The sequence below is a fragment of the Empidonax traillii genome, unplaced genomic scaffold (assembly GCF_003031625.1).
Source record: "Empidonax traillii isolate 1590-97213 ecotype Southwest subspecies unplaced genomic scaffold, ASM303162v1 scaffold10:size5872457, whole genome shotgun sequence".
Taxonomy (NCBI): domain Eukaryota; kingdom Metazoa; phylum Chordata; class Aves; order Passeriformes; family Tyrannidae; genus Empidonax; species Empidonax traillii.
In genome coordinates this window covers 5,513,215-5,530,702 of record NW_020955203.1, presented here as the reverse complement: position 1 = coordinate 5,530,702, position 17,488 = coordinate 5,513,215, and the positions used below count along the sequence as shown (strand labels likewise).

At 45.8% G+C, this 17,488-nt stretch overlaps 2 protein-coding genes across 16 annotated transcripts in view; one reads left to right on the top strand and one right to left on the bottom strand.

Moving 5' to 3' along the window:
• KATNAL2 (katanin catalytic subunit A1 like 2) overlaps positions 1-3,804 on the bottom strand; it is a 29,601-nt gene extending 25,797 nt beyond the window's left edge. For 3 of the 6 annotated variants that reach the window (XM_027885696.1, XM_027885713.1, XM_027885705.1), the window contains exon 1: positions 3,648-3,804. In XM_027885696.1, the coding sequence (XP_027741497.1) occupies positions 3,648-3,698 (51 nt within the window). In that variant the 5' untranslated portion in view covers positions 3,699-3,804. Of the gene's footprint in view, positions 1-1,981; positions 2,003-3,647 lie in introns of those variants that run through there. The other 3 variants (XM_027885719.1, XM_027885727.1, XM_027885735.1) reach the window with 3 other exon arrangements.
• A 5,769-nt stretch (positions 3,805-9,573) lies between these two features.
• The window catches only part of PIAS2 (protein inhibitor of activated STAT 2), a 23,864-nt gene continuing 15,949 nt past the window's right edge, over positions 9,574-17,488 (top strand). For all 10 annotated transcript variants that reach the window (XR_003571426.1, XR_003571432.1, XR_003571428.1 and 7 more), the window contains exons 1-2: positions 9,574-9,682; positions 15,323-15,797. Coding sequence is in view for 4 of the 10 variants with exons in the window: in XM_027885640.1 (XP_027741441.1) it covers positions 9,659-9,682; positions 15,323-15,797 (499 nt within the window). In the remaining 6 variants the exon portion in view is untranslated. The remainder of the gene's footprint in view (positions 9,683-15,322; positions 15,798-17,488) is intronic.

Genomic DNA, 17,488 nt, shown 5'->3' with positions numbered 1-17,488 from the left:
TAAAATGCATTTACATTATAAATCAACTGAGTCTCTTGTGTAATTCCATCAAATTAATGGGCCTCCTAAAAGATTAATTTAACTCTATAACATTTCATTATCTTTTGCCCGTATGTATTCTACACTAATATATTCGTTAGGGTGGGAAAAAAAAAAGGGTTGCAATGTAAGTCACGGTCTGGGGAGCTTGAGAATGAGAACTATACTGCTTTAGCATTGTGTCCATGTACATCCAACTGGGGCGGTCAATAGGATGAGTTCAGAGGGGTCTGTGGTCAGGAATTCAGGCTGTCATCACACAGGGAAAGAATTTACCACGATACACATGCAGTGTCCCTTCCCTCTTTGTCCTTAGGATTCCAGGACACTGCCAAGTGCAGGCTTCCTCGAGATCAAGCTGGCACCGTGTGCCAGGATAGAGAGACTTTATGGGCTTGCCCAGTTTTCCTCCCCTCTCCACCACCCTGCATCCCCACAGCTTTCCCTCCCCCTTGTTGCACTGGACATTTGCAGCCTTGACAGGCTTTTTAGAGGGCTGAATGTCAGTTCAGTTATTGCCTGGCTTGCTGACAGTACTTTTTGAGAAACACAAGCAGAGGAGGGAACTGGTGAGTTTTAAACAATGTATAACTTGGCTGCCACTGAATAGAATTTCCCAGGACAAAGAAAGGGCGCTTTGCCCTCTTCTCTCTTCCAAATCACACACGGCTGCTGCAAACAATAGAGCTGGCAAAGTTTTTCAAGGATTACAACGAGCTTTCATAATTAAAGACATACAGCAAGCTCACCACAGAACTTATGGCTGTCCTGGCAGTAGGATGTACCTGGGACTGTTATAAAATCATGAGATATTTTACAATTTGAGTTTGGTGCACTGAAAACAGAAGCCTTCTGATTTCTCCCCCCACTGCAATGTTGTCTTTCATTAATTCATGCTCCAATTTTAAAAGCCACCCTCAGAACACTGTTATCTCCCTCTTTTAACATGAACACTGCTGAAGCCAGGTTTTACACGTCCAAGACCTCACTAATTTGAAGTGATACATATTATGAACACGTAAAAATGAATGGAGACAAAGAATGGTGAATTATACGCATCAAGGATGATGAATTTACAAATTAATGAACAATTAACAATAAAGGATTGACCAATAAAGCATTAACTCTCCCACTCATTTGTAGGAATTTGCAAAGTCCTACTGCAGTTCACAATAATATTGTTTGTCAAGGGGCATTTACAAAGCAAACACAGGAAATATTTTACAATTAACACCAGTTAAATGCCTCACAAGACAAGTTTATTTGACTGTAAGATTATACTGGGTAGCTGTGAACAGCTACGGAATTGCAATGCATATAGGAACTTTTTTTAAAAACACTTTTCCCCAGAATTGCTAGAAAATAATGACTTCCACTCTGTAGAGAAGATTACCGGAAAAATGCAGTACAGATAAGGGCAGGACAATGGAATTAGAAATCCCACAAATTACTTAGTGCTAAAGATTAAACATGTAACAGTCTAACTTAGAGATACTCCACCTGAATACTGGAATTCAGAAACCAGACATTAAGTAGCGAGGCTCCCTCCACAGAAGGGAGGCAAAACCTTAGAGCACAAATCAAAAAAAAAATCCTCTCGGCAGCTTCCTTTCAAGTCACTAATTAAAAAGAGGGCTCCAAACTTCTGCTCCTCTGTGGAACACAAACAACTCCCTCTGTACCCAAACTGTAGATTGCTATCTTCACATCCATCCTGCCAAAAGGCTGTGGAGGAGCCAGCTCACAGAGCACACCAACCCAAACCCAGAGGCACAGCTGACGGAGCTTGAGCTCCAGGCCCTCATCCCACACGTTTCCTCATTTAGTAGCCAACACCATCCTGGGAACCAAGGGCACCCAAATACCCACTGGTGAGGTTACACATCAGACCTTTTTTTCTCCTCTTTCCTTTCTGTACCTCACTGCTGTTTCAATACCACACCTTAGGGCTCCTTTCCCAGTGGCTGGGACCTGAATCCACTTCAGGGCTCAGAAAGAGACTGTGCTGGAGGACTCCATTCCTGGTAGATATATAACCCACTAATACCTCCTCAGGAGAGGCAGCAGAGGAGCAGGCATTGATCTTTTCTCTGTGGTGAGCAGTGAAAGGACCCAGGGAATGGCTGGAGCTGTGCCAGGGGAGGTTTAGGTTGGATCTCAGGAAAAGATTCTTCCCCCAGAGGGTGGTTGGCACTGAACAGGCTCTCCAGGGCAGCGGTCACAGCCCCAAGGCTGACAGGAGTGTTTGGACAACGCTCTAAAGGGACAGGGTGTGATCGTTGGGGTGTCCTGGGCAGAACTTGATGATCCTTGTGGGTCTCTTCCAACACAGGCTGTTCTTTGATTCCACAAGAGGTTGACATAACCTAAACCTCAGTCTCAGTGTTCAATATGACATAACTTTCCTAAAATTTTAATTAATGGTAGCTGTTAGCTGTGTTCCTTTTTTTTTTTTTTCTCTCCTTAAAGACTTGTCAGTTTGATCTTTAAATCACCAAAGCTTCGAGTTTCTCTAAGTTAGCTCTGATGAGCTCCAATAAACAAAGCTTGAGGGAGGTGAGGATTGGACGTCTGGGTTTTTAAATTTATGGTCCTTCTAAGATATGTTGGACCAACCAGAAGATACAGAGGAGATTAACAAAGAAATTACGGCCTGAGAATTAGAGATTTTTTTGTCTAAGGAAGAATGATAAGAGAATCGAAGAATGTGGATCCAATTAGACAGTAAAGGGCAGAATACCAATTAAATTAAGAGAACTGTGTAACTTAAAACCAATTAACATTATTTTCTTTGTTTGCTAAAATGTATAAATACTTGAAAAATCTTGCAAGGGATTTACACAGCTGGAATGATTCACGAGGTGTCTCTGGCCAGAATAAAGCACTGCCTGGATCACCAACACTTAAAAGGTGTGTTGGAGGCTTTCTCTTCTCCCCCCAAGATTTTTGGTGACATCAGAATCCCTCTTTGGGCAAAACTCCTCATTTTTTGAGGAAGCTTGTGCTTTCCAGGCACAGTGGGAACAAGGATTGGTGTACGCATGCACTGCAACCAACAGCACTATAGGAAAGGCTTTTAGCAGCCCTGCAGTCGCCTCCACTCCAGTGTCATTTGACCAGCAGATGGAAGCAAAAGAACAGGCTACAAAATTTAGCTAAATCCTGCTGTTCCTGGGCTTCCTGGGGGAAGATTCATAGAATAACGTAATGGTTTGGGCTGAAAGGGATCTTTAAGGATCATGCAGTTCCAATCCCCTGCCATGGGCAAGGACACCTTCCACTATCCCAAGTTGCTCCACGGCCCGCCCAGCCTGGCTCTGGACACTTCCAGGAATGGGGCTGATGGGGTAGAGGTGCAGCGGCGCTATACAGCCGTGACCGATGAAAACAGCGGCCGGGGAAGGGAGAAGCCTGGACTGCCCGCTGTGGCTGTGCCTGGTGATCCAGGACCACGAACAGAGGGGCTGTGGGGGAGAATCTGTGCCCGTCCCTGCCCACCACGGCCTGCTCCAGCCCCGCCGCCATGACACCCTGCACTGCCCTGCGCATGCGCAGTCCCGTTGCCATGGCAACGGCGACGCGTGGCCACCCGCCCTGCCGGCTCTCACCGCTTCTCTGGCCTGGTGGGTGGTTCTCAGAGCCTGGCAAGAGAGCTCCATGGCGGCGGGGAATGCCGGCGGGAACGCTGCCGGGAATGCTCCCGGGAACACCCGGGCCCCAACCACGCCGAGCCCCGCGGGCGCCGCGGGGGACAGGCCCGCCCTGCTTCCCTGGCACAGCCAATCGAAACGCCGGAAAGTAAAAGACTGGCAGGAAAGATAACTAATCAGAAGCGAAGTACGGTGAGGGAAGGCGGGGCTAGCAGCTGTGGTGACCAATGGGCGCTGGGCTCTCCTTAGCGGCAAGGGGGCTGTGAGGGGAGAGGGGGGTATCGGGAGGAGAGGGAGGAGCGGTACGGACACGGACCAGGCCAGACCAACTCAAACCAACCCAAAACAAGCGAAACCAACCCAAAACATCCCCAAACATCCCAAAACATGACAAACCAACCCAAAACAAGAGAAACCAACCCAAACCATGCCAAAATACACCGAACCAAGCCAAACCATCCCATGGTATGCCAAATCAAGCCAAACCAACCCAAAGCATGACAAACCAACCCAAAACATCCCACAACGTGCAAACCAAGCCAAGCCAACCCAAAACAAGCAAAACCAACCCAAACTGAGCCAAACCAAGCCGAAACGAACCCCAGACCATCGCAAGCCAAGCCAAACCAGCACAGCCCTGCCCACCTGGCTGTTAAATACGCCCAGCTCACCTGACACAGACGAGATGTGTCCAACCAGACGCAGACTCCACTCGGTCCCTCACGTCAAGGGTGCTGGCAAGTGTTAAAATGGAGACTACCACTCTGGGGGAGTCCACAGGGCTGAGAGAAGGACCCTCTTTGGAGCACAGCTCGGCTGCCTGGCCGCTGCAGCCTCCAGGGTTCAGGGTTTGATTTATTGGAGGGATTAGTTGTGCCTGTTGGATGCTGCCCAGCTTCAGTCAAGCTGGAGAAGAACCTATGATCCTGCAAGAGGCTGACAAAACCTAAAGCTCTGTCTCAAGACCACTCCCAAAACTCATCTTTTATGAGGAATCCTGTGCGTTCCACTCACAGGAATTGGTATACGCATGCATTGCACCCATCAGCTTTGTGGGAAAGGCTTTTATCATCCCTATTCCCAAAGTCAGCAGCTGCCCAGTTTCACCAGCTGTTCTTGGACAATGTAACTACCAGGTTCTTACACCCATGCAATGCAACCTGGTCTAATTTAAAGTGTCCCTGCCCACTGCAAGGGGTTTGAAATGAGATCTTTAAGGTTCCTTCCAGCCCAAACTGGTCTGGGATTCTCTACCAAAGCTTGCTTAGCATCTCATCCTCAAAAACATGTTTTGCAGACATCCAGACCTTTCTCCAAATACACTCCTTACTACCACTGTCAGTAGCCCCTTATCCTTGTGGTGTCACTCTGTTTCCACTCAGGATGTTTCCCCTGCCTTTTTCTTAAACTCTTATATTCCAGTATAGGCCCAGATAGGCTTTGTGTTCCCTTGAGTTCCCTTCACTGATTATCTCCCAGTGCACATACCTCTTACAACCCTTCCCTCCCTCCTCTCTGTATATCTCATTTCCTAATCGAAAACATGACTTTGGTGTATGTTCACAGCTCAGATGGTTGTGCTGCAAATGTAATGTAATTCCACCCATCTAATTAAATATATTTCTTTTATTAATCTGTCTCATAAAACATGGAGTTTTTTCAAAGTGGATCAGATTAATGTTCCTGCATCTAACTCAGGTTCCCTCCTACCAGAAATTTGCATTCGATTTAGTTTCCCTTAGTGTGGTAGTAGAGTGGGTAATAAGTTCGGGTTTCCATTACTGGTTGCTTCTGTTTTATGGCTCTGAAAGAAAGGTGAAGACAATTAAAGTTGGGATTCAAGCCATCCCAGTTATGTTTCCAAGATCATTACTGTCGGGAGAACAGCCTCTGTTTGAGGCTGTGCTCCACTGGAGAGAGTTTTCCACCATGAGTGTTAAAGGAGTAGTGGTATCTTAGTACAAGGTTTTCTGATGTTTTAATGGATAAAGAGAGAGATTCTTCAAATCCTTGGAACAAAACTTGAGGGTAATTTTCACAAGAACTGTCCATGGAAGCAAATGCCCACCTACAGTCAGGGAGGCTGTGTTCGAGACTGGGAAATCTAGGCATATGTTAATAAACATAATTAAATAAAAATAATAATGTTCAAGTAAACAACTTTATAGCAAAATTTAAATGTTTCCCTGTTGGCCTTATAACCAAAATATAGGTGTATCACCCTGGTACATTAGGATGGGCAAGCAAAATATGTATTTCATCTGTGCTTTGGCAGCTCTAGACCTCACACAAGAGGGTTGTAGGCACCGACCATCACTTAAACATTTTTGCCAACCACTTTTAGTGTTACCTTAAAGTAACATTGTTACCTTAAAATAAGTTACTATGGGACGGGAAAGATGATGGAGAAGCCTTCCAGCTTTCCAGCCAGTCACACCAGGCTCCCATCCCAGCCTGCAGTGCACACTCCATTGTCTCTTAGCAGCTGGTTCAGAACCACGGGAGGAGTTTGAGGAGGTGTAATGTTGATAAGAGTAATTGCTGCAAGGCTCGGAACAGCTGTAGGCTGGTGGGTTTGATTTTTTTTTTTTTTTTAAAGTGCTTATCTATTTATTTTTAACTGCAGAGTTTGTGGACGGTTGGGAGGGTTTCTTTGGATGTTCAGATGTCTTTCGGTAGTTATCACAGCTGTGGGAACAGACAGTGCTTGTGTTGACATACCATTCATACTGCTAGAAAGATTACTAGAAACGGTTGAAAACAGATGTACTGGTTTTTCCCTAGCAAGCCTCAGTTTAGGGGACGGGATGCTTAGCACCTATAGGCTGCCTTCTTGCTGGAATTAGAGCCTATTGGGAAAAAAAAAATACAAAAAACTCCTGTGATATCCTGTCATTTGGGATTATGGACTGACTGCCTTGGGGAAGGGTGGGTCTCCTGCTGCTTGGATGGCTAGAGCTAAGAAGAGAGCTAAAGCCTGCCGTGTAAAGTCAGAATGGGATCAAGGGAAGAGCCTGAAGAATGGTTCAGCAACAGGTCACCAGAGGAGAAGGGGGAGAAAGGGGTGCCGGAGGAGAAAGAGGCACTATCGGAAAAGGCAGTACAAGGAGAAGCAGCACAACCTGGAAGAATGTCAAAAAGTTGACGTAGGTTTCTTAAAAGTTTGGTGGAAAGAGAAATGTTGAAATGGTTGAAATTTTGGTAAGATGGCCTGGTAACCGGGGAGTGTAAGCCTGGAGTTCATGTGTGTGTGTGTGGGGGGTTTTGATAAAGCAGCAGGATTTTTGAAGAAGTAGAGCAAAAGGGAAGACTGATTCTTGTTACTGTAAAAGCAGAACAGAGATTTGAGATAAATTTTAGTGTGGAGATAATGGAATGGGAGAGGATATGACTGTGGCCTATGCTTTTGTGAAGTAGGGAGCTGGGAAGAAACTTGAGGAGGACTAAAAGTATAGTTGTTTTGTGTGATGGTGGGTTTTTGTTTGTTTGTTTTGGGGGCTTTGTTTGTTTGTTTCTGTGTGTGGTTTTGTTTGTGGGTTTTTGTTTTGTTTTGATTTTGGTTTGCTGCTTTTTGGTTTTGTTTTTTGGGGGTTTTTTGAGGATATGGCTCCAGAGATACGTATCAGAAAGGTTGTGAGACAAAGGTGGAGGAAAAGAAAATGCAATGAAGGAACTGTAAGAAAAAAATTAGGATAAGCTACTATGTAAACTCTTATTATCTTATGTGAGCTGTTAAAATATAAACTATATTGTTTGCTCTTATCCCAGTGGATATCGAGGATGAGATTAATGGGAAGACTGAAAGATGTGGTTATGAAGTGAGAGGTGAATGTTATATGAGAAAAGAAATGCCTGGTTCTGGTGTAAGCTTGAACACTGTTGTCTTTCCCAGTGTCCTTGCAGGAAGGAACTTGTGAGGGTGTGCAAAAAGGACAAGGAGAAAGCTTTAGTCTGGTTGTGCTTTAATGATCTCAGAGAGCCTAACCTACAGCTTGTATACCTTCAGTCCCTTTGGTCTGGTGTTGAAATGCAGGGAAAAACAAGCATTTGATGGACTTGGGAGTTCAACTTGTGCAGCAGCGTGGCAGATGGCATGTCTTATTAGCCTGTGAATTCTTGCTTTTACTAACAAAAGGGGCTTGAAATGAATAAAGTCCTTATGTTTAAAGCTTCAGGGAAATGGGTGTCCTAAGACCAAGCACAGAACCAGTTTATGCAGAGAAGAACTAGATACCTGTGCCTATGGTTAAAAACTTTAGCACAGCTGATGGTTTATTTTGGAATAGCTGACAGTAAATAAAAAGGAAAGCCTGCCTCAGAAAGCTATTGCAAAATAACACTAGTAATGGTAATTATTGAGTTCCTGGTGTCCAGGTCTTGTAGCAGTATTAAGTGTCCTTAGCTGGTGTGTTTGGCAGAGATCAGTATCCTCGAGAAAAGCTCAGCTCCTTGTTCCCAAAATTGTCTGCCAGCATCCCCCCCAGCAGAGCAGTGTGGACCCTTGGCCCACTAATTGCTGTTGCAGTCACTGCTTTGAATCCATCAATTGTGCTAAAACAGCTGCCTTTTGATTAATATGACCAAATATGTCTTGCCTTTCAGACCTCCCTTCTCTTCTAGTGTCTCTTCATCTTCTTGTTGGGGTTGGTTTGGCTGCTTGCCTGTTTGTTGGCCGAGCCTTTGCTATTTTTTATTGCAATAAATTAGTTGTTTGGTTTAACGGCCCAGTTGCCAACAAAACTGAATATTGTGACTAGGTAATTATTGAGACTAGATAATGATCTCTGGCTGCTTTTGGAAACAATATTCTCAGCTGCACCTCGATGTTTATTTTTCTGTAAATGTCTCAACATTTCCCCTGCAGCGGGAAACCCATTATCCAGTTTTTGAAGCTTACTGCTGGTGACATTTCCCCCTCATTTTTTATTAATAAAATGTGCTGCACCGTCATTTTAACACAAATTATGAGAGAGTGCTCTTGATTGGGTGGATAAACTGGGAAAGCTGTAAAATCATAACCTTCCCATTTAAAATCCACTTCAATCTCCATACCGGGCTATTTTTTATTTATTATTTCTGTGATTTGCTCTCTTCCTCTTTCTTTTTGTAATAGAACAACACTGTTGAAGAGCTGAGTGTTAATCCTGGAGGGGAGGGAGCATGGCAGGTGAGTCCATTTCTGGGCTGCTCAGTACAATAAAGACTGGAGAGAGTCCAGTAAAGGGCACAGAGATGATTATGGGTCTCCTCTGATGGGCAGAGGGTAATTGGAGGAGCTGCACCTGCTTAGTCTGGGAAACTGAGAGGGCATAATTAATTCATATAAACATCCCAAAGGTGGGTGTCAGAGGATGGTGCCGGACTCCTTTCGGTGGTGCCCAGTGGCAGGACGTGGAGCAATGGCCGTAAACTACAACACCGGGAGCTTCACCTCAACACGAGGAATAACTTCTTCATGCTGAGGGTGGCAGAGCACTGGGACAGCTGCCCAGGGTGGGCGTGGAGTCTCCCTCCCTGGAGACGTTCCAAACCCTGTGTTCCTGTGTGACCTGCTCCAGGTGACCCTGCTCTGGCGGGCGGGAGAGTGTGGACTGGATGATCTCCCCTTCCAGCCTTAACGACCCTGTGATCCCACCGGGATCACCGCCCACGGCCGCTGGACTTCCCGCCACCCCGCCTCTGCCGCAAGGAGCCCCGCGGAGCCAGGGCTGTGCCGCGCCGGGCCGATTTCCCTCGACGTTCCCGCTGTGTCTTGTGCCGCACCGGCCCTGTTTTTTTCTCTCCGCTCACGGTCGCCGCTGTGTTTGCGCCGCACCGGGCCGGTTTTCCCCCTCAGGGTTCCAGGCGCCGATCTCCCCTCAGCGCCCCTCCCCTCCTTCCCGCCGGCCCGCCCTCCCCGTCACGTGACGGGGGCGCGCACCAGGTGCACGATGATGGTGGCGCCGGCGCCCAGCGGCGGCGGGTAGAAAATGGCGGATTTCGAGGAGCTGCGGGTGAGGGAAAAGCAGGGGGCCACAGGCGGCGGCGGAGGCGGCGGGTAGAAAATGGCGGATTTCGCGGAGCTGCGGGTGAGGGGCAAAGAGGGGGCGAGAGGCGGCGGCGGGACAAGATGTCGGCGCGGGGCGGCGGGGGGGTGGGGAGGGAGATCCGCGGCTTCCCCGGGGAGGGACGGAGGGAGCGGCGGGATCTGCCCGGGGGGACCCTCCCTGTCGGTGCCCGGTTCTCCATCTCACAGCCGTGCGGGCTGTGGTGCTGCCGCCGACTTCGGGGGGTTTTCCCCGCGCCTCCCGACATTTTAGAGCCGCCTCGGCCCCGCCGTGCGGCCCCGGGGCTCGCATGGCGCCTGCCGGGAGGCGAAGAGAAGGCGATGAAAAACCCCCGGGCTGCTGAAAGTGCTGATAGTTGTGGAATCTGTGGGAATCCGTGGACTGCTTTCCCACCGGGCAGGCTGTGCCTGCGGAGCGCGGAGCCCCCGGTGTTGGCTTTTCAGACCTGTTTTATTTCCAGCCCAATGTCTTTCGTGTTGCGCCGGTGGACCCCCCTGTAGCAGATTTGTGTTGTTGTCTGTGACCTTCCGTTTTTTAAGGTGTGTACACGAAAGAGCTGACTGCACAGTTTGTATTTTTCCTCCCGTTTCCTGAGCCATCCGCTCCGGGTATCTTTGTTCGGAAGGAGGAGGGTGTTCCTTCTGCAGCATCCACACCTGCAGAAGTGGAATTCTTCCTGGGAATTCCGCGGGCACGCCAACCCCTCCCCCCGCCTTGTCCCCCCGACCTAGACTTTGCTACAGAATGAGTAAAATTCGGTTAAATAGGAACTGCTGCGAGGAGCTGGGCTTTGGTGGAGAGGAAGGTCTGAGGGCTGAGCTGGTGTTGGCGCGACCAGGAGCGGGAAATGTGCTGCAATCGCCAGAGAATTTCCTACGCTGGGGCTTCTTCCAGCACGGCTCGGGGTGCAGCTGAGGAGCTCGCTTATAAAAATATAATGGGAAGAACTGGGTGTCTTTGTCTGAGGACAACAGCGCTCTGTCTCAGTTTGGGGTTTAGGAATGGTTGGTTCATTTTTTTTCCTAAGTTAACCTTACATTGTTTGCTTTTTATTTTTCCCTTTAAACTTGTGTTTGCATGTTTTGTTGCTCAGTATCCTCACTCATTCTCAACCCTCATTCCAAGGTGTCTCAAAGGGTTTAGCTATCCCCCCCCCAGTGTAAACTTTGTGGCAGATGTGACCCTGCTTCTTTTATCTCCTCCTCTTCAGGCTTGAGTTGGAACTGTGATCCATGTTTCCCAGGGCACTGTGATGGATATCCATAAGTATTGATAGTCTCTTTCTGGGAATTAGATACCTAAATACCTTTGAAATTAATAGATAATTAATAGCGACTCACCTGAGTTGCTTGGCAGAAATAGTACAGGAGGTATGGAGGGGAAAGGGAACTGGGTTTCAGGCTGGCTGCAGGACTGCCCTTTCATCACTCAAAAGAAGAGGTGCCACTAGTTAAAAAAAAAAAAAAAAAAATTGTCTGAAGACATGTTTTTGATGTTCCCATTCATCTTATTTGTAAACTGGAGTGCCTGTGGGATGAATCTGTTAGCCTGGAGCTTCTCTAAATGTTCGACATACGTTTGATAGTAATTCATGGCCTGTTTAGGGAAAGCTCTAGGTATTTTTTTTTGGAAGAGAATGTAGCAGTCTGCCTCATTCCTGGAAGGCCTTAGCTGCGCTTTTTTTTTTCTTGAAGAGGATACATCAGATACGGCTTAACGCTTTGAAACAGTATTTCTGCTGATTAATCATTGTTGCTAAAGTTTAGTAATAAGAAACAAAAAAACCCGAGAAACTTCTCATGACCTTCAAGAATGAATTTCAGGGGTAAAAATGTTTCTGGAATATAACAGTGCTTGAATTATCCAGTCAGATTTCCTTCTTTAGAGTTCTGTCAAACTACTCTTTGTGTTCATGGAGAAACATTAAAACTAAAATAGCTTTGGTCTTCTGTGTTAAAAAGGCTTTTTTTATTGGGCTGTGCAGCTGTAAAGAACTTCTCTTAAGAGAAAATTGATGGCATTTACACGACACAACTTGAATGTCTAATCTTAATTGAGTGATGTGAAAAGCATGTTAATAACTACGCTGCAGTCTTCTGCAATATTGCTGGAACCTCAAAAGAAAATAACTTGGTAGGGTTTGTTGGAAGCAATACCTGCCTTGCACCGTAATTATAAATGCTCCTAAGTGTATGTTGTGTCTGTAAAACTGTGTCCACTTTATGTCTGTAAATGGAGTAATAAGGTAAAACGTGTACAGAATCATAGAAATGTTTGGGTTGGAAGGGACCTTCATAGGCCATCCAGTTCCACTCCGTCTGCCACAGGTACGGACACCTTCCACCAGCCCAGGTTGCTCCAAGCCCCATCCAGCCCTGGCCTTGGACACTTCCAGGGATGGGGCAGCCACAGCTTCTCTGGGCAACCTGTGCCAAGGCCTCCCCACCCTCACAGCCAACAATTCCTTCCCGATATCCCATCTAACCCTGCCCTCTGGCAGTGGGAAGCCATTCCCCCATCTCCCAAGTCTTTCTCCAGCTGTCTTAGAGCCTGTTTAGACAGGAAGGAGCTGTCTAAGGAGCATCACCTGGCTGAGCAACATTCTCTAACCATCCTTTGTTTGTGCTTGGGATCGCGCCCACCCAGGTGCAGCACCTTGCACTTAACCTTGTTGAACTTCATGAGGTTTGCACATTCCCACCTCTTTTATTTCAGATTTGTCAGGCACAATTTGTTGATCAGATGAGGCGTATTTTCATTTACATGGTTGTCCTTAGAGTGAAAGTAGAAACAGCTTTAGGGGGGAAATGTTGTAAAAGCCAGTGTTTAAATACATCCAGTAGGGCTTCCCTTTGCAAGACTTATTTCAAAAACCTATCTAAGATTTTTGGATTGCTGGACAAAACTATGTATATTTTTTTATACTCCCAGGCACTGCTAATGTGGGTGTTAATTTTGAAATTTTGCTGACTGCGGTATTGAAGCCAGCCTGTGTCTTCTAATAAAATGAAATCCATTGTGTAGTGAAGTGCTAGTTTGTGGAATTTCCCTGTGAAATGTTAGCTGTTCTGAGGTGTGATTGACTGCGCATTTCACCTTGATTAACTTGCAGGAATGCACAGAAGGCAGCAGGCAGGGTAATAGACAGTATTTTGCAATACATGCTGTTTCCTTAATCTCTGTTAAGGGATTATTTTGCTCACTTGCATTCTGATTGTGGAATCCAGAATCATACTTACTGCCTGCATCTGAAATAAAGGAGCTGGAGTTGCTATCAAGCTTATGCAGCCATCTACAGAAGCATGCAGCATCAAGTTCTCAGTAAATTCATGAATATCAGTATTATCTTCTAACGCAGTTTCTCTTTTATGTGTCATAACTGTGAAGCTGTTATAGAGCTTCAAACCATTTTTTTTAATGAGTGCTGGAACACTTTTTCCTCACCCTGTTTGACTGGGACTAAGGAAAAGCAGAAGGGGAACGCCAGGTGGAAACTACATCAGTTTGCAAACTCTGTGGAATTCTGTTTCCATCTCCTCTTGTATTATATTATTTTGCTGTTGAAAGAAGTTGCTGGGATGAAATTAAGGTGACATCTGCTGTTGGGCTCTTCAGAAGCTTGGCTGAGCCACTCATTATTGCTAAATGTGACTGTTTCCTCTGCCTGCTGTGTCTGTAGTGCATTTATAGACAGGGTGTTGGGAGAATACCTGTTTGAAGGCTGCTGTGTTAGCTCTGATCAAAATATCTGCTTAATAGAAGCATGAGTGTATCCAAACAGACTGTCTGGAAATGTTGAAATTCAGTGTTTGAATTCTTCTCTCCTCAACAATGAAGAAAGGGGTGTGCCTGATGAGAGTAGTGCCATAGTATTTTAGATGGTTGTTTTGATCTGCTCAAATAATTTGGCCTTGAAAAGTCAGGTCCTGGCTACTTATTTGTGCTGTCTTTTAAGGGCACAGGAAATGGCTGTTCACAGCGGCTGGACACGACCCCGGGTGTGCCCAGGGGGGCAGGAGGGCAATGGCCCCGGGGCTGTCCCAGCCGTGGTGTGGCAGCAGGGCCAGGGCAGTGCCCGTCCCTGTGCTGGCCCTGCTGAGGCTCCTCCAGTGCTGGGGCAGTTCTGGGCCCGCAGACAAGAGAGACCCTGAGGGGCTGGAGCTGGGGAAGGGGACGGAGCTGGGGAAGGGGCTGGAGCAGCAGGAGCGGCTGAGGGAGCTGGGGGGGCTCATCCTGGAGAAAAGGAGGCTCGGGGGGGACCTTCTGGCTATGACAGGAGTGAGGAGCCAGGGGGGGAACGGGCTCTGCTCCCAGAGAACAAGAGACAGGATGAGAGGAAACAGCCTCAAGTTGCATTGGGAATGGTGGTGGTGTTAAGATTGGATATCAGGAAAAATTTCTGCGTATATACAATTGTCCAGCTCTGGCAGAGACTGCCCAAGGCAGTGATGGAGTCTCCATCCTCAGAGGGATGTAAACACTGTGTGGATGTGGCACATGGTACATGGGTTAGGTTCGCCTTGGCAGTGCTGGGGGAATGGTTGGATTTAATCTTGGAGGGATATTCCCACCTTACTGGTTCTGTGGTTCTAAGTTCAGTTTTCACCTGACAGAATTTGGTGATCTGTCTTATTGACAAAACAATTTTCACAATGTTAAGGGGAGAATAGGGACCAAGCAGCCAGGGGCACAGGGGGAGTTTTGATTTTTTTGGTGACTGACTCCATGGTTGAGCCACAGTTGTGTTATAACTTCAGTTGAGATCAGATCTAAGTTAGAACACATGGGTGTAAACTCTGTAGTAAGGATTAGGGAAGACAAAGTCAAAACACCATGGTTCAATCCCCAAAGTCTTCCACAATTAACCCCGATAACCAAGGGAATAATATTTTCTTTCAACAGATCTTTGTGTCAGATGTTGCCAGAATGTGATACGAAAATGACAGGAATTTTTTTGTGACATTTGAAGAATCAATTTTGTTGGCTAAACAGTCTGTCTATTGTATGATGTATATACACTGTGTACAGTATGATAAAATGTGGCTTTTAAAAAACTCTGCCTTGCTGTTCCATCCTTTCAGCAGTGAAACCTGATGTGCCTGTCTCTGTTCATGCCTGCCTTTAACATTCTGTCTAAAATAAAGCAAGTTTCACAACAAACTATGCAGAAATTAAAAATAAAGTAAAGTAAAGAAGTGCTTAAAATGTGTTGGAAGATGGGTCATAATACTTACTCATCTGATTTTTTTGTTCTCGTTTGCTTGTTCCTTGAAGTGAGCCAGTTAGTTTGTGTTACAGAATGTGCTTCTGCCTGTGAGTTTAGGGTAGTACTGCATGAGTTGCATTAAGATTTTGTTACTATTGTTTCACTGTGGAAACAAGTCTTTGAAATTATTAACACAGCCAAACTGCATCCTGGATGCTTTGTTTCTTTATTTTAAACCGGCTGTGCTCTTTTGTTTTGTGAGGGTGTGGGTAGTACCTAAGGTATGATGATGGAAAGTAGATGCTTCATCGAGCTCCTTGTAAAGGCCTCCTTGGGGCACTCTTGGCTCAGCTGTGCTTCTCTCTCTCTCTCCTCTCTAGAATATGGTATCAAGTTTTCGTGTTTCTGAACTGCAAGTGTTGCTGGGGTTTGCTGGACGGAACAAAAGCGGACGCAAACATGACCTCCTGATGAGGGCTCTGCACTTAGTGAAGAGCGGCTGCAGCCCGGCAGTTCAGATCAAGATCCGAGAGCTCTACAGGCGTCGGTACCCAAGGACGATCGAGGGACTTTCAGACCTATCGGCAATAACGCCTGCGGCTTTCAACCTGGACAGTAGTTCCTCTCCTGTGGAGCCTGATCTGGCTGTTTCTGGCATTCACTCACTCCCTTCTACTTCGGTCACGCCTCAGTCTTCTTCTCCGCCTGTCAGGTCCGTGCTACTCCAAGAGACTAAGTCCCACTTTGAGATGCAGCAGGCATCCCCTCCAATCCCACCCGTTCATCCCGATGTCCAGCTGAAAAGCTTACCTTTCTACGATGTGCTTGATGTGCTCATAAAGCCCACGAGTCTAGGTAAGTGTTTACCACCTCTGCAGAGGGCTTAATTAATGAAGCAGGTGTTGCTTCTGACAGTACTGAGCCCAGGCTTAAGTGGCTTTTTGCACCCGGGGAGAAGTGGGAAGTTTCTCATCCTTGCCCTCTCTGCACCACTTGTCCCCAAAAGTGCAAAGCTACGCTTCACAGAAAATGGTGTTCTCCTTTGTAAATGTAATGTGATTAAAGACCTTTGTCTTTTGAATACTAAATAATAGAGCCAGATAGTTTAGTTGGAAGATACCTGCAATGTTGAAGAGTAATAAAAAAATAGTTGAAGAGTAATAGTTAAAAATGCCTTTTAAACACTGACAGGCTTAAGGCATTGACCACTTTTCCAAAAAGCCTGTTTTGGTGTTTGATCACCCTCCTGATAAGTAAATGCTCCCTAATACCTTGTCTGAACCTCCACTTTTTTGGCTGAAAGATTTTGACCTGAAAACTCTGCCTTTTACAGGTGAAGAACAGTTCTGGCGGGGTCAACGGGAAAAGGGTCTCAGAGTCTCAGCAGCATACAAGTTGCAACAGTGTAAAGAGAACAAGTTCATTTGTTTATTTTACCCTTGTCTTACTGCAACAATTCTGCAGGCTCTGACACCTGTCACTGAAAGAGATACTTTGTGCTGGGATGTTCAGTGTTGAGCTCAGTGGTGAAGCCTTCTTAGCCTAAAGACTCTTGCCATGCTGGATGTTATAATGTGGCGTGGACCTTTTTCTTCAAAATAACCTGAAATCCAGTTTGTCTTCCTCTAGTGCCTCAGTCTTCCATATTTAATTATTTGAAACTACATTTTCTGTCTTGAAATTCAAGGTGGCTTACCTTAAATGGCAACAAAAAGGTTACCTAACTATTTAGTAATATTGCAAGCTGTTTGCATCCTATTAAACTTTTTTTTTTTTTTGAAATTGATCATATATTCTTTTAGTCTGTGACTTGTATTCATTGGTCATACTCCAGTACCTAAAGCAGAAAACTTTACTAACAAATATTGTTTAGAGTCCCTGTTGTCACTTCTCTGTGTGTGTTGTGACACCCTTTAGAGGAGGGTTTAATATCAACCTGGGTATTGGTGCAATAGCTATTTTGGTGTTGGACAGCTCTGACTTGTGCTGTCATTACCTTTGAAGAGATAACCTGTCAGTGCCACAGTGTCCTGGATGAGCAAGGGAATCAGATATGAGGAGTAATTGATATGCAAATAATGGGCCCTTCAGATGTTACAGGAATATTGGCTGAGAATCATTCTGATCATGGACTCATGTGCAAATTTGGCATCCTTTATTTAATATTTTTATATTTATGTGGTTAACTTATAGTCCTGGTTAGTAGACCTTGTTAATTGGGACATAGAACAAACAGGTTTTGGGTGTTTGGGAATTAAGGATTCAGATAACAGGTAGGTAAGAGAGTTCAATCCACTTCACTGCAACTCTTATAAAAGGGATGAGTGCAGGTGTTGTTTTGCACTAACTTGAGAGCACAAGTGTAAGTGTGTTTTTTTTTTTTTTTAGTAACAGAATATTTCCATGGTCCTTTTTACATGTAGTCAAGTATTATTTTAAACTGACAGTGCTTTCTATGGTGTGTATGTGCATATGTGCACATGTAGCTGTTCGTAACTGTTTGAAGAACTGGATGTGTGTTTTCTCCACCTGGGCTCTATTTCAGG